The 27,758-nt window shown below is 45.8% G+C and overlaps 1 protein-coding gene across 1 annotated transcript; it reads right to left on the bottom strand.

The window, feature by feature from the left end:
- Positions 1 to 4,068: 4,068 nt before the first annotated feature.
- LOC120844392 (endothelin-converting enzyme 2-like) lies at positions 4,069 to 10,544 on the bottom strand. The gene is made up of 2 exons (XM_040216165.1): positions 10,092 to 10,544; positions 4,069 to 5,448 (listed from the first exon to the last, which is right to left on the bottom strand). Exons 1-2 carry the CDS (start codon positions 10,542 to 10,544, stop codon positions 4,069 to 4,071), a joined length of 1,833 nt encoding a protein of 610 aa, XP_040072099.1.
- Positions 10,545 to 27,758: the final 17,214 nt, after the last annotated feature.

Below are 27,758 nucleotides of genomic sequence, written 5' to 3'. Positions count from 1 at the left end.
GTGCTCCAGCGCCCTCTACCCGACGGTCAGACAACTATTGAAATGAAAAGGTCTATACACCTTTCCAAAAAACACTCGACCCCAGGGACCACTATCCGTTTTCGAGCCCAGTCACTGAGTTTGAGGCTAGACTCTCACCGGCGTCCTTCCTAACCCTAACCGAGTGGACTGTGATTTCAATAGGCGCAGCCTGCGTAGGCGCAGTTTCAAACGCTGCTGGCGGCTAAATTCTCGTTTTTTCCCGCTATATTTTGTGTTTCATTGTACATGTATTTTCCCGAGGGCATTGAGAAAGCATTGTGTCACACTAAACAAAAAACAAAAAAAACTGTAAACTGTTTTTGTTGGGTACGCGCGCGACAGAACGAGTGCGACTGGAATGTATAGTTCTAGTTATTTGTTTTCTTCTTACGATCAGTTTTGACGACGCCGCGGGATTCGCCGCATGTGAAGCGACAAAGCGCTTTGCTGTCAAAAATAAATTGCAACAGAAGACGGCCGAAAGGCATGCATTTTTCACGCTCACAAATAACGTGTTTACCGATGGACAGGATACGGACATAAAATTGAGGAAGTGTTAACATTAGAACAATATATCGTACATACCACACGATGCAGCGTTATCTGAAAATAATTTATTTGAGAAAGATCTCAAATAACACAGTCACAGCGACGACAGTCACATCTTGACGATCGGACGGAATCCGAGATGACTTCGTTTGGGGCACGTTTCGGGGAGAGCTTCCTTTTTTTCATAACCGCACCAAGGCAAAGAAACAAACGCGACTGACCCGTTTCTCACCCCAACCCGGGCAACTATTTTTGGAGATGACTGAGGATTCTACGCGGATTATCTCTGGGAGGGGGGAGAACAATGTTCGCAAAATCGCGTCGAGGGTCGTTCGACGTCCTTCACCTGCTTCGTTTCCCGTGAATGTCGAGCAGAAAAGCTTGAATGACAGGCACTTACCAGCCTTATTTCTCACAATGGAAGATAACACAAGAAGGGTAGGCAGCACGCATAAAAAAATGAAGTGGAAACTTTCAAGAGAGCTAGAAAACGTCGAATGCAAAACGGCTCAAATGCATGTAGAGAACCGCGCTGAGCGGGTCTTCACAGTCCCAGAGAGTGGCAGAAAACTTCTAGCTGATAGAGGGCGCGAGAGTCGCACCAGCCGCATCAGCATCAGCAACATGGCGGCGGCCTAGGAGTGTTTTTTGGAAAGGTGTATAGGTAGAAGAAGAGGAGTCAGTGAATTGACGTGATCAACTAAAGTGCCTAGAAGGTGCTGTGTGAGGGACTGTCCCGGTATTTCAGCAACTGAAGAAGAGATCACATTGCATGCATTTCCGAGAGACGGTAGGCATCTTCAGCCTGGAGTATACGATGATTCAACAACCTCGGTGTCCGAAGCTTCAGCAATGCAATTGGACGTGTCGTACGCAAGCAATCCTAATTTCTGCAAGCGTTTTAATTTTTTTTTTTTTTTTTTAATCTTGATAGCTTTTTTTGTGCCCGGTATAGCTCTGTATCATCGGACTGACGGCACGCACTCGTACACACGTAACGCTTAGATCATTGACCTCCATCATGTCGATCCACTGACTCTTCGTCCTCCACTTTTACAGCACGCAAACTAACCAACGGTGCAGCGATAAAGAGCTAGTGGAACTGAAACTTCGTTTTCCGCAATCGTTCGTACAAAGAGCAAAAAATAAAGTCGTAGGCACGGTCGCGGAGAGCACGAAGAGTGAAACTCACGTGACTTCCTGCGAACTTACTTTTAGTGACGTATGTCGATGCCTCCCTTCTGACCGCCCCGACACCTTGTGGTACACTGTTACGTCACAGTGCACTGGCAGGAACTTTGAATCGGGCCTCCTATTTCTATTTTTTATTAAAAAAAAATACGCACCTCTTTGGTGAAACAATTTTTTGCAATGTCCTGACATGCCATTTCAACGCCTAGCATGAAAAAACAATTTTATTTTTTTTTGGCGTGTCAGAGGCTTTTTAAGGGAATGTTTTGACTGTTCGAAATAGACAATAGGGACTTTTAGCAAACTGTTACTGTGTTCCGCGTATTTGCACCAAACCTGAGAGCACTGAACGTAGTAACAGTGTAACTTTTATTTTCTTGAAATTCGCTTTATTTTAAAAGTTATAGGCAAATCAAAATTACAAAAACAAGCAAAAAATAACCTCCCTCATGACGTCCTTGGTTGCTTGAGCGGCCGTGAACTAGAGGAGGGGTAGTGAGCTCATCGCGAGCGCTCACAGCTGCCGCATTCCGTGTAGACGGCGCGAGAGGGCGCCACTAAAGCGTGTTCTGGACAGGCTGTATGCAGCGGGCAGCCCAAGGACGTTTAAACAGACAGGACCCGGCATGACGTCAGCCTGAGTGAAGCCGGAAGAGGCGTTTGATCCCAGACTGCCTTGCGCACCCGTTCTGAGGCCGTGGGGTAGCGCACCGGCGGTTCGTCTGCTTTCTAATCTGCTCCGGCGTGTGCTTCACGAGGCTAGCTTTCGATGCGGTCGGCGTCCGCCGTGGGCGTCCACGATGCAATGCTTTGCAGCGTGAGTGTTTATACATAGTTCCACATTATGTCGAGCGAAGTCAGAACTGGAAGCGCGAGCCCGTTGTTCTGTGCGCTCCTGGCTTGCATGCGCGCTCGTGCGATCTGCTGCTGCTGTTTATTAAAAAATGCTTTGCGCACCGCCAAGTCCTTCACGGTGCGTCGTCTAGAGCGTCTCAATTCTAGTCACTTACTTTCTGCTGGGCAACCAGGCGTTCGTTTATAATATTCTCATCCAATTCTGACCATACCGGTTTAAAAGTCTCCCGTTAAGCGCTGTTTCAAATAACAGTGGGTGCCGCCATTGCTTTCGGTGCACACAATCGCGTTGCCACGGAAATGTCATGGCAACGCGGTTGTTTGCACCGAAATTAATGGCGGCGCCCACTCACCGTTGCGGCTCGTGGCCACGCCTACTTCCGTTACACTTCGCTTAATGCATTGGGGATAGGGACGCCACCTCCTGCCCATTATAACCTCCTTGGGGCAGCCAGAGCGGCTCTCATTGCCTTTGCTGCGTGATTAAACCCTCATTCGGCATGACACTTCATTGGCCACAAACGACAGCAAACACGGGGTAAAGATCAGTTCAGAGTGGGAGCCACTTCGCGCTGCCATACCGCGAAACGGCCAAACCGCAAGACAAAGCATCTCGCCGACGGCCTTCGGAAGGCTCGGAGCCGGTCGGATCCTCCTGCCCATACGACCGCAGCGCTGCCGCGTACATCCGGGACCTTTCTGTGTCGGCGCCTGATCCCACTACTTCTTTCTAGTATGCGCCGCCTTTTACACCGCTTGGTGGCGGGTATGTCGACGGGTCATTTCTTGTTTCCGTACTTTATAAACTGCATTTGTTTCTTTTCTCATCTAAAATAGTGAACAAAAACTACTTTTATAAGTAATTGAAACGGTTCGCGACACTTATATTTTGTATTTCGACTAAAAGGAAGCTTTTAGCGTCTCTGACCAGTAGTAAGCCCAGGACCAAAGACGTCACATTTTGCGCGCTTTCGGTACCGCGGGTCGCCCTCGTCGGTGGAGGAGGTTTCCGCGCCGTCCGGTTAAAATATGACGCACTGATATTTAGTTACTCTCTCCGTGCCCGCTGGCTTGCCCGAACTTCAAGAGACGTGGAAACCGCAAAAAAGGTAGACGCTTAAATATGATTGCAGGGCCCCTTTAAGCGCGCGCTCGGGATCGCGGGGCGCGCACTTAAACATGGCAACGGTTTGTTAAAAGTCCCCAATATTTCGAAATGCCCAGATTCGATGTAATTGGGCTTAACTGCACCTAAAAAAGTTTTTTTTTTTTTTTTTTTTTTTTTTTTTGGGGGGGGGGGGGCGGTGTATAAGCCGCTCCTGAATCCAGTACAGCAATAGCGGTAACGGGACTACAGTAACACAATGCACAAACATTTTTTTTACATTAAAAATTGTAATTTACCATGTATAGCACTAAAATGTCTTAACCAAACAAAAAGGAACTTATTTTCTATAACAGAACGCATTGCCTTCGCGATCTTCTATCGCATCTAAATGCCTCCCAGAATTCCTTAAATTGTTTGGCGACAGTTTGACACCGTTGGACATCAGAGGCGTAGCTCCCGCCATAGTAATATTCCGGATTCTGCGGCGAGCAGTACTTGTAGCAATAGGCGACGAAGAAGAGCTGTTTGTTGCTGAGTCCCTGAATCGGCGACGGTTCGTCGAACTTGACGCACGTGTCGCTCCTCATGGCCGCAAGAACCATCTGCATGCCCGCTATATCGGCGTAATTCTCCTCCAACGTCGTCTGGGCGTAGTGCGGTATGGCGTACTGGCGGTACAGGTCGGTGAGGCAGTTTAGCCGCGTGCTGTAGTCCTGCCATGTTCGGTTGGTCATCCACCTCCTCCAGACGCCGGTCGGCAGGCGATCCACCGATTTCGGGCCAAAGGCGTGTGACATCTCGTGTCCTAGTACGGTTCCTAGGAGGGCGTAGGTGGCCACGAGCGAGTCGCTCATCACAAACGGCTCTGTCAACATGGCCGATGGTATGTAGACAGTGTGCAAGCTCGGGGTGTAGAAAGCATTCCCGAACTGGGCCAACTCCGTAAAGACAGACGCGTCCCGTTCCAGCTTACCCGTCTCGTGGGCGAAAGTGAAGAGTTCTTCCTCCGCCCTGTTCTTCAAGGCTTGGAGAAGGTCCTGCAGAAAGGGTCCCTCGAAGGCGGGCAGGAAACGGTATTCGTTCTCCATGGCCGCGGGAGAGTAAAATTTTCTCGCGATGCCCAGGATGATGATAATGTCATTCAGTCGTTTCGTGGCTAATGGTCTGGATTCAGCGTCGGTCCAGTTGAAAAATGTGGGGAAAAGGTTTCTGATTCTGCCAAGTATATGCTTCGCAAATTGCACTTCGTCGGTTGATACAACGAGTTTAGATAAGAGAACGTTGATTGCGTGTGGGGCGATGTCCCCAATGTAAGTAAAGCACCTGTCCTCGTAGTTCGTAAAAAGCTTGGGAAGCCGGTACGAACTTGCGCCGGCGAAGTAGTAGTGGAGGTACATCGTGATCCAGTTTGCAGCCGGCCTGGGGTTATCCTTGTATTCTTCCATGAGCTTGTTGACGATGTAGAGCCCTTGCGACTCGTAAACGTAGATGACCGTCTCGGCCGAAATTGGATTCAGAAGGTTAACGTTGATGGCGTTCAGCCACTCGGCTTCCGATATGCCTGGTGTAGTGTTGGCCAACTGAGCTATGTTAAGATACTTCGTTCCAAGGGGTTGGCTGTTTATAAGCCAGGATATGAACCTGCTCTGGACGTCTTGAACCTCTTTGGCGAAAGCTACACCATTGACAAACTTAGAGGCTCTGATGCTCAGGTTGGAAAACTCCTGCAGACACAACGTTTAATAAAAAGGATTATACAGCGAAGCGTACTTCATTGGATGATGTAAACAAAGACTACACAGCAAAACAAGGTAGAATATGACCTTCGAGCACATGTTTGAATATCTAAATAAAAGGAAAAAGGAACGTTAAATTAGAAAGCAGCTGGGCGGTTTATGTTGACCATAATAAAGGCGCCGGTCCGTTTGTGCTGTCCTGCCTTATCGTCACCTGTACCTTTGTATTGCGTAGTATATGCTAAAACACGTTTTCTGTTAAGAGCGAGCACACTTCAAGCCTTGATATGGCCAAAACCCTGTCATAGTTACAAAATATGAATGACACACAAACGGATGTTCCTTGCATAGAAATACATAATCGCGTCAATGTATTCACACGAGGAAAAAAAAAACCGCATCTCCACGTGGTGAATGATGTTGATTGGGGCGAAGCTCTGGTGGTGCTTGTCTGCGTAGACGCTGAGCCGCAGCATGCCGAGCCTTTCGTTCGTTTTCATCCATGTCACGCTGCGGTCAAATGCTCATATTGGCGACGTGCGCGACCGAAAGCGTCGCTGTGGTCGGCCTTCCACGATTGGCCCAAAAGCTGACTATGACGTCGGAAAGGGTATACCATCCACGGAAATAAGAGGAATGAAAGAACTTTAATTTCGACGGCGTTGGCAGTGTTCCTCTGAGAGCGCAATGATTTCAGGCTTCCACCGTGCTATTTACAAACACCATCGAACTTGTTGTTCGCAAGGTAATGACGTCACAAGGGGGGACCATAGGAGGGCGCCACCAAAACATCTCGCCGCTAATAACCACGTTCCATACCGCACATTCTCTTTCTGACATGGATGAAAACGAACGAAAGGCTCGGCATGCTGCGGCTCACCGTCTACGCAGACAAGCACCACCAGAGCTTCGCCCCAATCAACTTCATTCACCACGTGGAGATGCTGTTTTTTTTTTTTTTTTTTGCCCTACACGAGCATAGGAGCACGTGCTCACGTGCTCGTGAGCACGTGAGCGCGTGAGCTCACGAGCAGGAGCACGAGCCCCCGACGCAGGACATCGGACGGACATACGGACATGGCTAGCCCCTAAGGAGCTTCGCCCCGAAAAACCCGAGCAGGGATGTACGTGACGTCGACAGCAGGTGCAATATCTTTCTCAGCTTCGTCGTCCAGTCCGGCGAAGTGGCGGCGGAGAAATGTCAGCGTTTGCGGTCCAATACAGTGGCGTAGCCGGAGGGGGGGGGGGGGGGGGGGGGGGGGGGGGTTATGGAGCTTTAGGCCCCTCCTTCCCCCGAAACCCAGCCAACCCTCTAATATAAACATGCACGTTGACCCCCCTCCCCCTCCCCCCCACCTCCCTTACCCCCACTCCAAGTTATGATCCCAGCCACTTGAGCCCCCGCCCCGAAAAAAATTCCTGGCTACGCCACTGGTCCAATATAGCGGTTTCCACACTTGGCGCCACCGCAGACGAATTTAGCGAGCTCTACATTTGACACGAAGTAGTTTAACAACAAAACATTACTGAAAACAAACTGAGCCTCCGCCAAACCAAGATGGCTTGTGCCGCCCGAGCATTCGTTCCTCCATCCCTCCGCCACGTAGCGTCATACAGCGCCGCATCGCAAACGCCTGACGTTTTCATCACGTGACTCGCGCCCGGGAGAAGTCCCAGAGATTTCTCCCTCGTGTGAATACCCCTTTAGGTACTGGGAATGCCCGAGAGTACAAAACTCGACACATATCCTCAAACAAAAACAGCTACCACCCGACGTCCCCCACACATGGGAGAGCTGGTCTGCACCACCGACGGACTTGCAGACATCCTTATGAAAGCAACTTCGAAATCACGTCCAGCAAGTCCTCGGCTTAACGCCAACGGCAGCAAAAGTTACGAAAGCAAAACGGACGCTCATCCCACACGAACGGCGACTAGTTTTTAATAGTGGCAAGATCAGCCACAAAGCGGCGCGGACTACGAGCTGCTATAAATAGTCATTTCTGTAAGATTAGAAAACAAAATTAAACTAGAGTTTTCTCTAGCCGATTTTGTAAAATAAATTCATGTTAAAAGAAAACCCAGAAGTATCAGAGGCCAGTTGGAATATCTCGAAAACAGAATTTTCTGGAATGAATCAGAATGGTGGCAGCGTCGTTTCGATTCCGTTCTTCCAGACGACTCTATCTCTTGGATTATTTTGAGTTAATACTATGGTGACCAGACGTCCCGTTTTGGCCGGGACAGTCCCGTTTTTGAGGCCCCCTTCTGCCGTCCCGTCTTTTTGTCCCGATTAGAATCATGTCCTGTTTTCGCAGGTGCGCATAGTTTCGAAATTGGCGCCAAGGGAGTTGAAGCAAACTGAAACTATGCCTACTCGTTACAAGTATATTTTACAAAAATAACCGCAAATGCTTTAAAATGTTTACCCAGAAATTAATATTTAGGGCTGTTCTTGCCCACAAACACCTTTTCTCTCGCGAAAACGCGTGTGTAGAAATATATTTTTTTTTCTTAGTTACCGGATATAACACTTGTGTGCAGTTCAACTTCTCATATAAGTGCGCAGACCTTTAAAACCAAGTCTTGCAGGATAAAGTCCTGCTTAGGAAACTTCAGTCGTCGACAAAATACGCCCACACCAATGAAGGACCCGAAGCAGGACCTTCCAAATGAGTGAACAGTGAGTGTGACTGTTCCCTAGGCACTATACACTCTAAAAAAAGTCTGTGCGTATACTTTCCCGCACAGCACTCGGAGTGCCAATCACCGCGACCCACGGAGGCAGCTCAGCGAATGACGATACGGAAGCATATGTTTAGACCAAAAACGCAGTCTGAGTTGTGACATTAAGCAATGCCAGCGTGACGTTTTGCATTGCTTAATGTCACAACTCAGACTGCGTTTTTTGGTCTAGACATATGTTTCCGCATCGTCATTCGCTGAGCTGCCTCCGTGGGTTGCGGTGATTGGCACTCCGAGTGCTGTGCGTGAAAGTATACGCACAGACTTTTTTAGAGTGTAGGGCATTAGTGCAATATGTTAAAGGCCGACCCACAAAACCATTTTCCTTGGGAGAAGAGGTTTCCTCCTTGCCACCCAGAAAGGAGGAAACCCCTTCTTCTTTCCACGGAGACTAGCTTCCGGACCCGCCCTCTTCAGGGGAGGAGGAGGAAGAAGTGCGAGAGGGGAGGGAGCGAAGGTCAATGGGGAGCACTTTCCTACCGTGCGGAAAATGGTTTCGTAAGTCGGCCTTTCACGTTTTGTAATAAGAGCAGTTATTAGAGCGCAGCTCTTAGGCGCCCGTTCCCGGCTTGAGCGGCGTCGCCGTCGCCGTCGGCGTCGCCGTCGTTGTCGGCGTAACCGCGCGGTGCATTATGGGTAAATTTCTCCACTAAATCTAGTGGAAAAATTTCCCCGCTAAATTTAGCGAAAAAATTTCCCCGCTAGATCTAGCGGAAAAATTTCCCCGCTAAATTTAGTGGAAAAATTTCCCCGCTAGATCTAGTGGGAAAACTCCCCGCTAAATCTAGCGGAAAAATTTCCCCGCTAAATCTAGCGGAAAAATTTCCCCACTAAATTTAGCGGAAAAATTTCCCCACTAAATCTAGCGGAAAAATTTCTCCGCTAAATTTAGCCGAAAAATTCCCCCGCTAAATCTAGCGGAAAAATTTCCCCGCTAAATCTAGCGGAAAAATTTCCCCGCTAAATCTAGCGGAAAAATTTCCCCGCTAAATCTAGCGGAAAAAATTTCCCCGCTAAATCTAGCGGAAAAATTTACCCGCTAAATCTAGCGGAAAAAATTTCCTCGCTAGCGGAAAAAATTTCCCCGCTAAATCTAGAAAATTTTTTCTGGGGGTCACGTGGAGGTCACGTGACACCCCTGGTCACGTGACACCCCCAGGTCACGTGACCCCACCAAGGTCACGTGACCCCCCCCTCGAGGTCACTTGACCCCCCCCCCTGAAAACACGTGAACCTCAGTACCCTTCCCTCCTCCTCCTCAAGAGCTGCGCTCTGTAAACGGCTTTCATTTTTTTTAATAAATTTTTAGAGCGCAGCTCTTAGGCGCCCGTTCCCGGCTTCAGCGGTGTCGCCGTCGCCGTCGGCGTAACCGCGCGGTGCATTATGGGTAAATTTACCCGCTAAATCTAGCGGAAAAAGTATTCCGCGCGGAAAATTTCCCCCGCTAAATCTAGCGGAAAAAGTTTCCCGCTAAATCTAGCGGAAAAATTTGCCCGCTAAATCTAGCAGAAAAATTTCCCCGCTAAATCTAGCGGAAAAATTTGTCTGGGGGGTCACGTGAAACCCCGAGATCACGTGACAGCCCCAGGTCACGTGACACCCCTTAGGTCACGTGACCCCCACGTGATTTTGGGGAGGGGGTCACGTAACCTTGGGGGTCACGTGACCCCACCAAGGTCACGTGACCTCAGGGGGGGTCACGTGACCTTCGTGGCCTTGGCTCCTCCTCCTCAAGAGCTGCGCTCTAATTCAACGTTACAGGGAGTTGTAAACGGCTTTCATTTTTTTTACCAATCTCAATCTTTAGTACCCCTCTCCCCCCTCCGCCTGGATGGGATGTCCCGTTTTCTACCTTGAGGAATATGGTCACCCTAGTTAATACTCACAAAAGCAAACCGCTCCAGGTTATACATGTCGGTCATAACAGTGAGTATCTTCCTATCGTCGGTCCGAAGGTCGATGGCAGGTCGCAGTGCAAACAGCAGAGGAATGCGCAGACGGAAATTCAGCGTGATCAACAGCTCCAGTGGACTGGGCACCGGCTGGCCGCCGACTGGGGGCAGTTGGAAGCCATTGTTCGCCAGGAATTCGCTCAGTGCCCGCAGATTCTCCAGCCGGTTACGCCTAATGGCGTAGCAGTTTTGTACAGCAGCTGTCACTTTTTCCATGGCCGAGGTCTGAAGCGGGTTGACAAACATCCTCAACAGATCCCTCTGGAGCGGGATTACGACTTCCTTCTCGACGAATCTGAAAGGCGTCAAGATTTCCGGATGAACCTTCTTCCACCTTGAGCACACGTATCCAATCAAGCTGTCACAGGGGTTGATGCTTGTGTCCATGACGCGTTCGATGCGCTTCACGCCTGCGCGACGAACGTTTGTTTGGGTCGCGCTTTTCCGAACTTGAATGCTTTGTACCGCGAGAAGAAGCCCGCCAACAGACACCGAAGCCGCCAGTGCGGAGATGGCCAAAAGCACGCGGTAAGCATCGTACGCAGGCACTCCGCGCTTGGGGTTAGCCGTTGACGCCTGTGTGAAATGAAGAAAGGTGTGATCACTTTTTGTGGAGGCTATATTTGAGTTTACATAATCGCCACTCAATAAGAATCGACACACTATTTTCAAAACTGCGTATGCAAATACGTCTTGGCACAAGTTATTTCTAGTCGTACCATAAATTTTAAAAGGATCACGAGATGAATTTTTACCTTTTACATGCAGTAGTGACCCCGAAAGACTCTAATGTTCATAGAACGTAGCACAGGAGTTTGTTTTCGTTTAAGTGTTAGCTTTTAAATAAACAAAAGCCCAAGTCTGGTTGTATTTCGTTTTGACGTTCCTCGGGTTCTCTCAATAACTGCTCCCTATATATATATACAGGGTGTCACAAAAGAAAATTTACACGGTCTTTTTTACCGCAAAAATAAACTAGGCATTGCCTAGTTTATTTTTGCGGTTAAAGCTGATAAAGCTAAAATCAGTTAAAGCTGATTTCTCCTGTTCAGCCCCATTACCAGTGTGTCGGTATCTAAATGTAAGCTTTCAGGTTCGGTTTGTCCATTTTGTGTTTAAACTTTTCATGGATAAATACTTGAATACCTTCCGTGCCCACCGCGTATCATCCATTTCGGTCAATCTTTGTTCAAATTTCAACTTACTAATTGCCGCCCTGCCCTCAATAGACGACCATCCCATGTCCCCCTGTACTCCCTCATTTGGTGTTTTTCCATGTGCTCCCAGCGCCAATCTGCCTACGCTTCTTTGTCGAATTTCTAATCCTGATTGAACCTCAGATTTCATGCACAGAACTGCATTGCCAAAAGACAGTCGTGGTATCATCACTCCTTTCCATATACCTCTGACCACCTCATATCTGTTACAGTTCCATAGTGCCTTGAGCTTCATAATAGATTAATTTCTTCTTCCTTTTCTAATTACATTCTCCTCGTGCTCCTCTAGATATTTCCTTCCCTCATTGAGCCAGACTCCCAGATATTTGTATTTTTCTACATGGTTATTAAAATGTCTTGAATTCTCAGGGGTTCCCTCTTTTCATCGTTAAACACCATTACTCCAGACTTGTCACTACTAAAACTCATGCCCAAGGTGTCCCCTTCCTCTCCACATATTCCAAAGTCAAATTTGGGGGTTTTACGTGCCAAACCAACGATGGGCATCTGGCACGCCCCAGCGGAGGACTGAGGATTAATTTCGACCACCTGGGGATCTTTTGACGTGCAACCGAAAGCTCGGTTACACGGCGTTTTCTCCGCAATAAGCCTCCGTCAGATTGCAGGCACCTCGGCCGGGATTCGAACCCGCCACATGGGGATCCGTAGGCCGACGCTCTCGCCTCGGAGCCACCGAGGCGGCTTACATATTCCAGCTAGTTCCTGTAATGTATCCTGGTTATCTGCCATGAGTACTGTCATCTGCATACATCAGTCCTGGTATTACCTGTACTACATTTCTCCCTCCGTCCATATAACTCACATCAAAACCTAAGTTGCACTGCTCTAATTTCTTTTCCATTTTTTTTTTTTTACTGAGATATATTGTGAGTAGCAGAGGTGACAGTGGACAGCCCTGCCTGAGTCCTCTTTTTATCGCTGCGGGTTGTGTAGTTTCTGCTTCCCATGTTATCACTACATTATTGTCTGTGTACACCTGCTGAAGAAACCCAACCAAATTTTTATCTAAATTATACTCGTTCAGCTGACCCCATGAGTTTTTCCTGGTTCACATTATCGTACGCCCCCTTGATGTCCAAATAAGCTAGCCATAAAGGAGTTTGGTTCTTCATTGCTATTTCTATACATTGAGTGGTGACGAATTGGTTATCTTCCAGTCTTCTATCTCTTCGGAATCCATTTTGGAGCTCGCCCAGTATTTGCAAATCTTCTGTCCATTGCTTCATTCTACGCTTTACTATCTGCATAGCTAATCTGTATAAAATTGAAGTTACCGTTATCGGGCGATATGACTTAATGCTGTCTTTGTTTCCTTTGCCTTTATATATTAGTCTCATTTTACCTAGTTTCCAATCATTGGGAACCTCTCCTCCCATAATTACTTGGTTAATCACATGCCGTAACTTCAATTTGCTTGTTTTTCCTAGCGTCTTTATGAGTTCCATGGGTACGTTGTCTGGGCCTGTCGCTGTACCTGCTGGAACCTTACTCTCTGCCTTGTCCCATTCTTTTGTAGTCGTCTCCATCGTTACACAATTCTGTTCCTCCTCAACACTGCTGCTGACCGTGATGTTCACTATCTTCCTCTGCTCAAGCTGGGAGAAAGCCTTCCAAAATAGTTGCCATCTGGATCATCGTCGTAGAACAGCAGTACGAGGCTGGATCTGCGGCAAGTAAGTAATTCTAGTTTTGCTTTATTTTTTCACGCCAGGAAGGTGTAGGCAAGCACGTTTATAATGAACCCGACCATCCAGGAGATAGGGAGCGTGATTCTCACTTATTGGTACCACCACCGCTGAAACTTCCGAGTAACAGACGCCGCACATGTGCCAACAGCCAAGCGACTCATCAGTTTTCTACTGGGTGATAAGTGCTACGTAAAGGTGTATTTCAAACTTCCCGTGCGTCTACTTTGGCAGAGAGCACTCGGAGAGCCATTCACAACAATCTGCGGAGTCTGCGCTTGGCCAATGTTTAGATCTACAAATAAAGTCTGCTATATGAGATTGAGCTATCATGACGTGAGCACGAGAAACGGCATGTTCAATATCATTTTCGGTGTTGTTAATCACCCGGCAGAGGCGCCCGAAATCTGACGAACATGGACTACATTGCGTATAATTCAAATTTCGGCTGCACGTTACTGGAACAATATCAAAGGTTGTTCAGAAAGAAAGAAATGTTACCTGATCGATACGACTACGGCTGCGTTGGGCATTTTTGAGTGTAGTCATTTCTGCTGAGAGAATCATGCGCCGATGATGCCACCTCTCAAAGGTCGAATTGTGGTGAGTGCGCGAGCGGAATTTGACTCGTGTCGAAGCCCCGACTCTTCTTTCTCGTCACTATTGGCCAGCACAAGACTGGCAAATTAACGATTTTAATGCGACAGCGTTAAGGTGCAACCCCACCGTGCACGACGTTTTGGTGCTTTTTGACGGTTTATAATTTTCTTTCTATGTATTCCACAATTATGAAGTTTATGTCAAATTAAAGAGCTGTTTTTCAAAAACACTTCAATGTCTCGATATTGCGATTATGTTTAGTTGTTAGTTTATTATTCAGCTTTTAATAGACCACAGTCTTTAATAATGAAAAAAATTATTTCTCGAGTTACAAGTTATAACGTCCCATCGTCCACGATATTTTACGTGAGCGTTCGGTTGGATATAATGAATTAAAAAGTAAGCAACGAACTGTAGAGATAATGTATATTTTGAAATAAAAATAAAGTTTAAAATTGTACTATTTGTAGAAGAACTTGTAGTTGGGCTAGTTGGTAAACGTTGGTACTCATGTTACAAGGCGCAAAAACACGGACACAAGAGAGAAAGAGACAAACAGGTTTTGTGCTATAAAAACGAAATCACGTCAACTAATCTAATTACGAGACATTAAATTATGAAGCATCCTTCGATATTACATTTTCCAGAACTTCCATATTGATATATTTCACGTTAAGAATGTTATAAGACCTCAAACTTTTCTTTTTCGAAATTCAGTGCCATCTGGTAGTTCGTAAAGCAGTTTAGGTTTTGCCATATCAATGGCGGAAATGAACTTGTATCGGCACCGTCACTTTCGCAAGTCAACAGCACGCGAGGAATTTTTCAGTCCGAGTTCTTTCTCGATCACTTTCAGTTCGATGATGACCAAGAACCTGCATTCAGAACGAAGCTCCAACCCACTCAGATGCCTCGAAAAATTCTGTACACCAAAATGCTTTAAAGCCGATTGTGTGCCGCCCACAGATTGATTGAATCTGAGTTATTAGAAATAAACGCTTACGTAGCTATTGTGTTCCATTCCTACGTCACGTCGTACTGACCCCCCGAATGTACAGGCCTCGCATCGTCCGCTTAGGAGCATCTTCAACATTTTCCTTTATCAGTCACTAGAAGGCCGCCATTGGTATGGCACAGATGCCGTACCACGGATGATGATAGGGATCAAAGTGGCCAGACTGAATTTCGGAAAGGGTCTATTCAGTTCAGGCAAATTGCAGTTTCTTAATACAAAATACAGATGGCGACACGTGTTCAAGAATAGCTTGATGTGCATTTTCCGTCGTGCGTCGCTTGGAACGCCACGTGAAAGACAGAAAAGCTGCCATATGTCTGGGGTACACTCTAGCCAGGGTGTCAGATGCCTGGATTCCCGCAGTGAGCGAGCCAGAGATGTCAGAACAACAAGCGCGAGGCTACGGGTGCACCACAGCTGCTTTTGTGCGTGTTCTACTGGGTTCAATCCTGGGTTCAATCCCCACCCTGCCCGTTTCGATCTGGACGAGCACCGTACCGGCGTGCTGTCGTGTATCACTACTGCGTGATGCACGTTAAAGACCCCAGGCTAGCGGTGGTACCGCACTGGCTAAATTGCTCATCTACAGCTGGGAGACTCGTCGCCCTTTCAGGCAGAAAAAGTTCTAGGCTGTATAAACACACACAACCCAATTTTTATGCCTGACGCGATCCAAATGAAATGGGTGCCATGAAAGGGATTCCGCCATTTGGGACTCCACCAGTTATGCGAAAACATTTAAATATCTTGTCACTTTCGAAAATCATTTTCGCAATCAAACTATGCTTTGCGGAATGTTTCGACTATATTTTGTTTAGAAAACCACTCCGGTGGCTCTTAAGTTTCAATGATATTAAAACAAAGCACAAAATATTAAATCGTTTCAGTGTCTCTCAGCCAACGCGCTGGCCCATGAATCCATATTTGTGGGGTTTAAATATCGGCCGAGGTGCCCGCTTTCTCACGGAGGCAAATCTGAGATTTCGGTTGCGCGTCAAAAGATTTCCAATTAATCAAAATAAACCCGCAAATATTTTTTTTTATTGAGGCGTGTTAAATGGCTCTGCAAGGACGTTTTCACTAGTTTTTAATTTGCACCAAACCTGAGCGCACTGAACGTAACTTAATGAAATTTTTGCTTTCTTGAATTTCGCTTTATTTTAAAAGTTAAAGGCAAATTAAAATTACAAAAACAAGCAAAAAATAACCTCCTTGATGTTTGAGTGGCCGTGAACTAGAGGATAGGTAGCGAGTTCAGCGAGCGCTCACGGCTGCCGCACCCTAGGGAGCCTTCATACACTTTCGCCACGTCTGTCTTAGGGTGGAAATCAGAACGTAATTCTCACTTGAAAAGAAAAATAATTTCGGTCTAAAGAATACCATTGTCAAAAATATGTAATGCATATCTACAATTCTGAATATTAGTTTAACAATGTTATGCAACATTATTCCAATAAATATTACTTCAAATATAGAAGTGTTTATGTTCAAATTATTTCAAGTGAAAATACCAGCTCAATTTAATGACTGGACGGTTTCACCGAATGAAATAACTTATCCCATAAATGTATGGAACAATCACCCTAGCACTAAATACGTAATACCATTCCACATTTATGATACCAAATCCTTTAGAACATCAATAGATGCTATTAGTCTATTTACAGATGGATCCGTATGTCTTAACTGGGTTGGAGCAGCCTTTGTATTAATGAAACAAAATGGTAGTATAATAAAAATAGGAAAATACTGTATGCCCAGACACGTCACCATATTTGATGCAGAAGTCCTAGCGCTCATGATGGGAATTGAGCACTTGTTGACAGCGGATGAGCGAAGGGATTGTGATGTCTTCACAGATAGCTTATCGACCCTTCAGGCACTTTCCAATTCAATGAACACAGACCCTAAAATTTGTAAATTAAAACAAAATATCAATTTTTTTTTTTTAAATGTGAAATTACCGTATACTTCGTAAAATGACACTCTGGAGTACTGGGGAACGAGTTAGCGGACAGTTTCGCATCGGACGCCCGTCGCCAGGGAACATATATGCCAATAGGAAAATCGAAGAAATATATTAAAACGAACTAATAAAAAAAGCAAAAAATATTTGGAATGATAGCTGGAAAACAGATGGACAAAGTAACCAATTATTTCAATAGATAACAACAATTTCAGCAATACCCTCCTTCATTCCCTTCCACTTATTTACACTCGGAAGATTCCCATTTTATTTTCAGTGATTTAATATTAAAAATCATATTCAATGTTTTTGTGGTATGATATGTCAATCAATTGACCACTATTTTACAACCTGTCCAAATACAATTGATTATAGAAACAAATTTGGAATAACATTTAATAACAATTTAGCAAAAGAAAAGGTAATTCAACATACATATAAAATAGACATTTTAAAAGAGATGATTAAATTCATTAATAATAAAATTTAATAAAGAAGTGATAAAACTTTATTTGAATCCCTTCTAAATTAGTTTGGTCCCTCTCAAAAATATTTGTTCTTTTGTTTCTGCGACTTGTTTGTTATTTTGTATGCCTGCATGTCTTGTCAATCAAGTGTATGCCAGTGTTGTACGGAACGGCGTTCCAAGGAACGGCGTTCGTGGAACGCGTTCCTTTTAGGAGGAACGATGGAACGCCGCCGTTCCATTTCGCATCCATGGAACTGGAACGGGAACTCTTTACATTTTACGGGAGCGGAAGTAGGAACGGTGTTCCTTTTTCTTCGTCCGGTGGGGTCGTTTTTATTTTATTTGCAAGAGGGGAATTTCGAAAAAAAAAGTATAAAAACATTATTTTTACGAAGAGGAGGATCTTGTTCGGTTTTCTTTTTACTCAGGGCTTATTTTGTGGGGTCCTCGCTTGGCAACAGTAGGGTGCAGGAGAGCTAGTAACCATCGATTATTTTTTCAGCGCCCGAGACTGCGGCAAAGAAATCAGAACATTTGGCCAAAGGAAAAGACAGAAAAAGGGACGTCTCGAACTCAGCTACTTTCCTTGCTTTCAAGAATCCTCATACACCCAGAAATCGAAGGCCGACTGCAGCCATCACTGAACGTCTACAAAGAAACCAGTTACACCAAAAGAACAGGTTACTATACGTCATACACACCCTTGTATCCCAAGCATTGGCCAGATGCACTGAAATTAACCTTCCTTCTCTGCCCTCTTTACCCGCCTTCAAACTGAACAACGAGTCCAACCTTCACGAAGAAGGACTGGTAGTTTTCAAGACTGACTTTCAAAAAGCCCTACCTTCTTCATCATTTGCTCGTCTTGCTGAGAACAGCATCGAGAAGCAACTGTTGTTACCATTTCGTCGTTTACCCTGAGACTGTTTTTTTTTTAAGAGCAGAAGTAACAGAAAAGACAGACCTGTCTGTTTTTTCTGTTACTTCTGCTCTTAAAAAAAAACCCCAGTCTCAGGGTAAACGACGAAATGGTTGACTTCCACCAGCTAGCCTGTACTTTGACTCTTTTCTCGTTAACTGTTGTTACGTTCGAACACGGGACTTTGTTAGATTGAAACGTGTGAGGTTGTTGTAAAACGCTCGTGCAATGGGGGTAACAGTATATATGGCTCATCTGAATTGTCCACCACAAACGTGACTTCGGCAAAACGCTGAGATTTTTTAAAAGTGAATATATCAACAAATGAAACCTTGCTTCCGCTTGTTTTCTTCTCCTAGCGTCCTTCCATCACGGCATTTAAATTAGTATGTTGCTATTTAATGGGTTAGATAAAAACATTTTGCTTTCATCTAACTAAATATTTTAATTATCAAAATACAAATGTAACGTATATGTAATGACACGCTCCATTTTTTAAACTGTAATGGGAACGAGTTCCTTTCTCGCAGATGGAACTTGTAACGGGAACGCGTTTCAAAAATCAAGAGGAACGAGGAACGAGCTTCCGTTCCTCTTATTGAGGAACGTGTACAACACTGGTGTATACCCACCTGCTAAAAATCCCTTTCAGGGATTGCAGTATCAATAAATAAATAAATGAATAAATAAATAAACAAATAAATAAAACAGAAAAATGAATGTGGGTATGGGTAGGTATATAAATATATATTCTGGTATTTGTGTCAAAAAAAAAAAGAGTTGGCAGAAGGGCTTTTAAATCTCATACTGTATTAAAATACAACTTTCTTTTATTTAATAAATAAATAAAAATCAAACGAAACGAGCCCATTGCAGACAACAAAATGGGTAAAAGTTATAAACAAACAGAATGGGGCAACACACTTTTTAAAGTGTCCAACAACAGATGAAACCTCTACGGTAAAACAAGACACTACGCTAAAATAAAAACAGGACATCCCAACCCCATCTGAATGACAATAGCCATAAAATCTAGAAAAACTGCAACAAACAAAAATGGGCTCAATGCATGAAAAAAAAAAAAAAAAAGGAAGACCTTAACTTTATGCGACAGGAGGACACGGACTAGTTCCGGGGTCTTACCTCCGAATTCAGAAACCTCACTCAAACTACACTCAAACTCAAGGGCCCCTCCACTTCCTCGAGGAAGGCGCGAGGGCCGGCGCTGGCCAATCGCGAGGACGGATCCGCCGTCGCGATTGGCCAGCGCCGGCCTTTGAGCCTTCCTCGAGGAAGTGGAGGGACCCTTCAGTTTGAGTGTAGTTTGACTGAGGTTTCTGAATTCGGCGGTTAGGCTTCCTAATTGTTTCGTAAAAGCATGCCACAGAAGACCCAATTGACATCTAGGAGGGAGCAGACTTGATCTGTATCCCTGGCCTTCTGCTTAGAAATTATAAAAGGCAAAACGCAAGAGAGGTGTAACAAAACTGCCTTCTTTCATTTTGATAGAGAGGACATCTTTATGAGCATGTGACAAATACAAAAATGATAATAAAAAGCCAGAAGTCGATTCAAGACATATAAAACAATCACTAGAACTCAAAGGTTTTACTCTCCTGTTCAATTAATAACAAAACATCTAAATCAAGTTAACTAAATATATTAATGATACTCCAAATGATTTAAGCTAATAAAGGAAAAGGGTAGAGGGAAAGGAAGAAAAGAAAGAATAGACAAAAATAAACATTACAAAAATACAATAGATGAGGGGAGAGAATTGGGAGGAAGGGACGAAGAGAAAAGAAGTAAAAGAGGAAAAGGGGGAAGAGGAAGGGGAGGGAAAAAGGAAGATAAATTCTTATCCTATATAGCACACTAATTTAAAGAACTGATAAGTTAATAATTGGTAATACCCTCTCACGAGGGCCTTTAGGGGTAATATGGATAAATAAATAAATAATATGTGTTCAAGATAGCAAGGGTGGTAGGTAGATGGAAAATAAACAAAGGCTAAAGAATAGAAATAAAATTCTTAAAATCACAGGAAACACACCAACAAGATCATGGTTCATGAGGCAAAGAAATGAAACACCATCAGAATAAAATTTCTACTGAAACTTTCCTGTTAACACACTGTCAAGAAATGAAATAATAACTTTAAAGGAGCGGTGCAACGATATTCAATTGGAATGTTTTTCGCTTGACACGAGCTTACTGGCACACCTGGGACTCAAGGATACTCACACGCAACGCCACTGGCCAAGAAACTCCTTTGTTGCGGTGTAATTTGAAGGACAAAAGCGATCATTTTCATTCAATCTCTCCTTTGCAAAATTTGATGACGTAACGTGGGGATCGTAATAATAATAATTGGGGTTGTGGGGATATTCATACAGCGTGTAGTTGGTCTGCCATTTAAAGTTGCGACGAGTCACACGCTGTAGATGAGCAATTTAGCCAGTGCAGTACAACCGCTAGCCTGGGGTCTTTAACGTGCTCACGCAGTAGTGATACATGACCGCACGCCGGTACGATGCTCATCCAGATCGAAACGGGCAGGGGTGGGGCTCGAACCCAGGATCCCTAGGTTCTGCAGCGCGAGCTTTCGCTCCACGCGCATCGAGCTGGGTGTGCGGGGATCGTAGTACACCCAAGTGACGATAATTGAATGCGTTTCATAGATTGGACCCGAGCATTGCGTGGGCACTCGACTTGGGCTCGTGATAATTGCTAGCTCGAGAAGCATTCGGGTAGTGACCCGTGTCCAATCGCTGCAACGACGACAACAGCCGAGCCATAACAATGTCTGGAACTCAGCGCGTGTACTGCGCTTTGCCAACCCTGCCAAAGCGCAGGACAAAGCCCACAATGGAAGCCGATCGCTGACTAGACGAGGCGACAAGGTCACCGGCAGAAGCAGCCTTTCCTTTCATTCCGTTATCCCGCACATCCAGTCTTCGAGCCCCCTTCACTCCTCTCCCTTCCTCGTTTGGCAACTTCCTCCACCTCCTCTCCTTCCCCCACTATTTCCCTTTCCCGCACTCCCAAGGAGTGGGCGGGCTTTGGGCTTGAAGGCAAAAATTAAATGTTGTTGAAGTTGAAAGATTGTCCTGTCTGTAACTCTGTATCGTCCCTTATGTGTCTCCACTTTCTAAATATTTAAGAAAAACAAATTTACATTTAAAGCAATAGAATTTTTAGAAAAGGAATAATTCTATATTTAAACAAAAGTAATCGCCTGTACTAAATTCCAAGCCCGTTCCTGAAACTATGGTTTCAATGCTCCCCAGTTGTTTTTTTTTTTTTTTTGTTTTTTGTTTTGTTTTTTCAAAACTGGTTTTTGCAAAAAAAAATTTATTTTGGTCATTTGACCCTATTCATTTATTTTGATTGGTTTAAACCTGTTATGCCATTTGGCGGTGCAGGTTGAGAGTGATAGGTTTATTTCTTTTCTTTTAGCTCTCAATTAAACATTGTCTCAGGGTGGCGGCATCTCGGTCATTTCTATGCCCAGAATGCACGCGCTTCGATCTCGTTCGGAGCAAGCGCTTAGCCCTGCCCGGTGCTTTGGCGCCATTTTAAGGCCCATTCGGCACGCACAGGCAGTTTTCAATACAACAATGGGTGTCTTCACCCTATGACAGACGCACATTGAAGCACCCTACCGCACTCCGTGCCGACGGCTCGAGAGGGCGCCACTAAAGCATGTTCTGGATAGGCTGTATGAAGCGGGCAGCGAGGGCGGCTCGCATTGCATTTGCTGCGCGATTACCACTAATAGACCATTTGCTATATTACCCAAGCATCAAGGAGAATGCAGGGATTAGTGTTCCGCGCGCCACACGCGCACGCCTTCCCCGTGTAAAAGATTCAAAGTAAATAACTAAAATAAAGTGTTGACGAACGCGCGTGCAAGGTGCAAGTTGTTTTAGGTATTTGCTTTAGAAAAGTTACTACTGCTGAGGCCAGCACGTGCGGCGCGTGGAACACCAATCCCTGCATTCTCCTTGATGCTTGGGTAATATAGCAATAGGTCTATTCTGCATGACACTTCATTGGCCACAAACGACAGCAAACACGGGGTAAAGATCAGTTCAGAACGGCAGCCACTTCGCGCTGCCATACCGCCAAACGGCCCGGCCAAACCTGGTCGCCGAAGGCCTTCGGAACGCTCGGAACCGGTCAGATCCTCGAGCTCGTATACGATCGCAGCGCCGCCGCGTACATCCGGGACCTTTCTACGCTCGCCGCTCGTCGGTGCATGATCCCATTACTCCTTTTCCGCCTTTTCCACCGCTTGGTGGCGGGTAAGTCAACGGGTCATTTCTTGTTTCCGTAGTTTATAAACTGCATTTGTTTCTTTTCTAATCTAAAATACTGAACAAAAACTACTTTAATAAATAATTGAAACGGTTCGCGCCACCTATAGTTTGTATTCCGATTAAAAAGAAGCTTTTACCGGCTCTGACCAGTAGTACCAAAGATTTCACATATCGCGCGCTTTCGGCACCGCGGGTCGCCCCCGTAGGTGGAGGAGGTTCCCGCGTCGTCCGGTTAAAATATGACGCACTCTCATTTAGTTACTCTCTCCGTGCCCGCTGGCTTGCCCGAACCCCAAGAGATATGGAAATCGAAAAAAAGGTGGACGCTTAAATATGATTGCAGGGCCCCTTTAAAGGTGGACGCTTAAATATGATTGCAGGACCCCTTTAAAGGGGTACTCCACCGTTTTTTTCATTGTCTACGATTTGCTTGAAATTTTGCTAAACTAACCAACAAACATTGCTAAAATAGTATCCCAAATATTGGGTCAAAATATTGTTTTTTCGCGAAGTTATTGAATTTACAGTTTTGGTCTTCACCATGTTTTTCAAACTGAAAGTCTCTACTGGCAACAATGAAAAAGTGACGTCAGTGAAAGGCAGGGGTTAACTTTTTGGACTACAGAAGTTGTTCCCAACGGATTTGAAGCAGTTTCTTGGTGTCAAATGAGTGCTTTGGAAGCTCGCTCCCGTATCCGCGCTCCAGCGCGGAACAAATGATTGGCATATTCTATTTTTAGACTACTTGCTCGACTGGCAAGCCTGCCTGCCTCTGACGTCACGGCACTGAAAAGTGCGCGAATATTTGAATATTGATTTTTGCACCATTTTCATTTGCCGATTTCACAATACCTATTATGAATTTCGCGATGCTAAATAGCATACCGGAAAGGCTAAAGGCAGGGGAGTCAGAAAATATAGTTAGTTAAGGTAGCTCAAAAAATCGTTGGAGTACCCCTTTAAAGGGGCCCTGTAATTATATTTAAGCGTCCACCTTTAAAAGGGCCCTGCAATCATATTTAACCGTAGAAGAAATACTGAAGCCTTAATTTTATATGAGCGTCCAGTAGAAATGCGCATACTTCAAATACTTTTAGAGCGGAGCTCTTAGGGGCCCGTTCCCGGCTTGAGCGGCGTCGGCGTCGGCGTCGGCGTAACCAAGGTCACCCCAAGGTCACGTGACCCCCCAAGGTCATCTCAAGGTCACGCGACCCCCCTTCCGAGGTCACGTGACCCCTCCCCCCGAGGTCACGTGACCCCCCCCCCCGAAGTCACGTGGCCTCCTCGATGACGTCATCGTCACTGATGACGTCACCGGCATCCGCATCGTCATCGCCATCATCACTGATGACGTCATCAGTGACGTCACTGATGACGTCCCCGGCATCCGCATCGTCATCGCCATCATCACTGATGACGTCATCAGTGACGTCACCGGCATCCGCATCGTCATCGTCATTATCACGGATGACGTCATCAGTGACGTCACTGATGACGTCACTGACATCCGCATCGTCATCGTCATCATCGCTGATGACGTCACTGATGACGTCATCGGAATCCGCATCGTCATCGTCACTGATGACGTCATCAGTGACGTCACTGATGGCATCATCGGCATCGTCACGTGACCCCCCAAGGTCACGTGACCCCCCCAGGTCACGTGACCCCCCCCCCAGGTCACCCTTCCCTCCTCCTCAAGAGCTGCGCTCTAATTCGGTGTTACAGGGAGTTGTAAACGGCTTTCACTTTTTTCCCTCGTCACACTTCTTTCACAAGCGAGCGTCACTATGACTGAGGATGACTCGTCCGTCAAACTTTTTGTTCAACGTTGCACCAGTGGAACGAGGTTACCTGTCATGCAAATAAGGCCCGAGTTGTGTGCAAGCCATCCGAACAACAGCGGTAACGCATAGGGACCAGTCACGGGACAACGGGAGGAAAAAACGTGGCCCTGACCCGTGGCATGGAACCTGTGCTAAATTTATTATGTGCGAGTTACGAAAATTATGAAAACAACATTCATGACTACAACCACTTCCACTTGAAATGTTCTCATTGGATTTTTTGATTACTTGACAAGAAATATAATTAAACGTGGGTCCAAAAGGAACCATTGATTTTCATTTTCTCTTTGTGTAACGTTTTTATTGCGGCTCATAGTTTTATTTAGTTCGCCAATTTTTACAAGCATAATAGGATGGCTCTCAGCACTAGTCTGAGTAAATACACGTAAATCTAAGAAATAATAGGTTCCGGCCAGTGGCGGATCCAAGGGGGGGGGGGGGGGCGGTGGGGGCGATCGCCCCCCCCCCCCCCCCCCAAACGCCTCGCCAGGCAAGCCCCCCCCCCCCCCCCCCCGGGGGGGTTCTTCGTCAACTCGAAGAAAAAACGTAAGCAATCGACGCGAGGGACAAAAGATTACAACAGCGGTGGGCGGACGCGCCTGCTGGGCGCTTCCACAGCGGGGTTTACCTCCGTCAAGATCACGGTACGTCTTCCCGACAGGGACGGCGCCAGGAGTTTCGAAGTGGAGAGTCAGTGGGGAGGCGCACCAAATATCAGGGTCCTCGACTGCAGGCACACTTCCAAACAAGGCCAGCACGTCGAGCACGGGGGGAAAATACCTTCAACATATATAGTCCACTTTCTCTCTCTCTCTCGCTCTGTCTCCCTCTCTCTCTCTTTGGAGGTTGTCTGCAAAAAAAATGAACTACAAAATTCCTTGTGTTATGGTGTTCAGAAAGGATAGTGCCACCATAATTTTCTAGATACTTACCTCTAGCGTGGTCACCCGAAAGGTTTTAATTAAAAGAGTTCATCCCCGACAGGTAAACCGATACTAAAGCTATCAAGATCTGTATTATGTTATCAGAGTTTAGTAAAAACGATAACTGCACAAAAAATATAAACACTCCCCCCCCCCCCCCCCCGCCGTTTTACACCGAGGAACCGCCCCCCCTAAAATGGAGGTCTGGATCCGCCCCTGGTTCCGGCAATCCAATTAAGTAAGGTATGGAAATCACTGCTTGGGAGAAGAGCGTGTTGGTTTAAGTCATGGATGAAGAAAGAATAAAACAATTAAAACAGGGACAACACAACCACATCTTTCATGAAACATGTGGTTGTTTTGTCCCTGTGTTAATTGTTTTATTCTTTCTTCATCCATGACTTATGGAAATCATATTGGCTTAAATAGTCTCCAGGAAGAGTCATAAAACGATTACGGCTTTGCTCTTCTTGTTAGTCAACTCGGGGAGGAATGGTGAAGTCCCCGAAGTCGAAAAAAAGAAATAAAAAAAAAAGGATGCGCGTTGCGACTGAACACATTGCGACTTTTCTTTGACTCGTACGGTCACGTTTTCTTTCAAACTTGAAACATAGCAACTTTGACATAACTTGAACAAGAAAGAAAAACCAAGCAAGAAAGGCACCCAAAAAGAGGGATCATTTCTAAAATTCGCTAAAAGTTAAAATAAATAAATCCCGAACTGAACATTGTTGATTTCAACTTTCAGGTCATTTTATTAGTTAGATGAAGCATACAATTTTGGACGTTATGTATATAAAAAAAAAAAAAAAAAAAGACAAAGATTCGCGAAAAAAAAAAAAAGGCTCGAGGTACGCCTAAGCACTTCTTATAAGTTGTGAATGCGAAAGCACGCACGCCACTCTTCGCTTCCTTAGGGAGTTTTCGTGTATCGTTTTCGCCGTCCCGCAGCGCTCTCCGCAACCCGCTACGCTACCCGGAACTGTACAGCCAAGCCTATCGGCGCGCAGGCGCAGTAGCGGCTTCATCGTTGCGGAGGGCTTAGCGGAGAGGGAAACGCGATCTACGAAAACTCCCTCAATTCTTTCGTCTACGGCAGGGGTCTCAAACACGCGGCCCGCGGGCCGCATGCGGCCCGCGACTATTTGGGATGTGACCCGCAAGCCTCCCGCGGATTCGAACATAAATTCCCATGCCTCGAGCGCCATTAAATATAGTTTTATATTGTCGATTCATTTTCAACCGAAAAAGAGCTCTGCAGCCTGCAGCTTCTGCTTATATAACGTGTTCACACATTTTGTACTAATCTGTTGTGTGTGTGTGTGTGTGTGTGTGTGTGTGTGTGTGTGTGTGTGTGTGTGTGTGTGTGTGTGTGTGTGTGTGTGTGTGTGTGTGTGTGTTTTCTTTTTTAAACGGAGTACTACTTTCGCTTAAATATTTGCTTCTTGGCCTTTTCTCATGTAAATCAACCGGAACGGCACTACCACAACTAGGCCACAAGTGCTCAGGGAGGCACATCGGCTGCACGGACTGTTGCTTAGCAGGAGCAACTGCCGAAGATAAAGCTATGAGCTCGGGCTTCTATCTGACAAAAACAAAAACGTTTAAAATACGAGTATTTTTTTCCTTGGAAAGAAAAAAATTGCCATATGAAGATATATCCTTTTTATGCCCGTTGAGACTAGTGCATTATGCGACGGGTCAAGGGCGGTGTGCTTGTTCTCGATTTAATGAAAACTGCCGGTACCTGAAAACTGCTTGCCTGGCGAGGCGTTTGGGGGGGGGGGGCGATCGCCCCCACCGCCCCCCCCCCCCCCCCCCTTGTATCCGCCACTGGACACAGCTCACGCTCTTCTAGCCACAGAGGCCATATATGGGTATGTTGATGAACATTACCCAGTCTTTTCTGAAATAAAGTTTGTATCAGACGGAGTGGCGGCGCATTTCAAGATTCGCTTCCAATTGCACGAATTGTCTCGGAAGCCGTACTCTTCGGCAAGGTGGATCAAGTGACCGATCGCATGTCAAACCCCAGCCGCGGTCGATCCGACGAGCATCGCGGCCATGTTCTTTCGAGTTTAACTCGCCAAGGGTACGGTTGTCGAGTTAAAACAATGCAAATAGTCCCGTGCATTCTTGTTCTTACGTCATTTTGTCGTCACAACCCGAACTCGAAAAATGACTGTTAGCGGCAAACAGAGGCTTTCTAGTTTCACGAACGTTTCCATGGCAAATGACGTTGAATCGTCACGCGCAATGAAGCCAATGGGAAAGCGAGGTACCTGGGGTGCCTTCTAGAGGTACCTATGTAGGGACGTGTAAAAACGTAAAAGCCGTTTTTTTTTTTTGCACGAGCTCTTCTGCAAATAAAAATAAGTAAAAAAGACTGCCCGAAATTATGCCGTCGCGTGCATTTCTTCAGCGCCGAAAGAGAAGAGCATGGCTTATGGAGACTATACCGGCATATTCACTGCAGTGAGCAAAGGAGCTAAGCATTATTAAAACTGCCCGAAGAAACTTTCCTGCATCATCCAGAGAATGCTCACAACCGTTGCACTCTGAGTCGATCTCATGACTTGCCATATACTACCACAGAGTCGTCGTCAGCTCTGTATCC

This window comes from Ixodes scapularis, unplaced genomic scaffold (genome assembly GCF_016920785.2).
Source record: "Ixodes scapularis isolate PalLabHiFi unplaced genomic scaffold, ASM1692078v2 PGA_scaffold1__304_contigs__length_218370807, whole genome shotgun sequence".
NCBI classification, from domain to species: Eukaryota; Metazoa; Arthropoda; class Arachnida; order Ixodida; family Ixodidae; genus Ixodes; species Ixodes scapularis.
The sequence above is the reverse complement of the archived record's forward strand: the minus strand, read 5'-3'. Positions and strand labels throughout refer to the sequence as shown.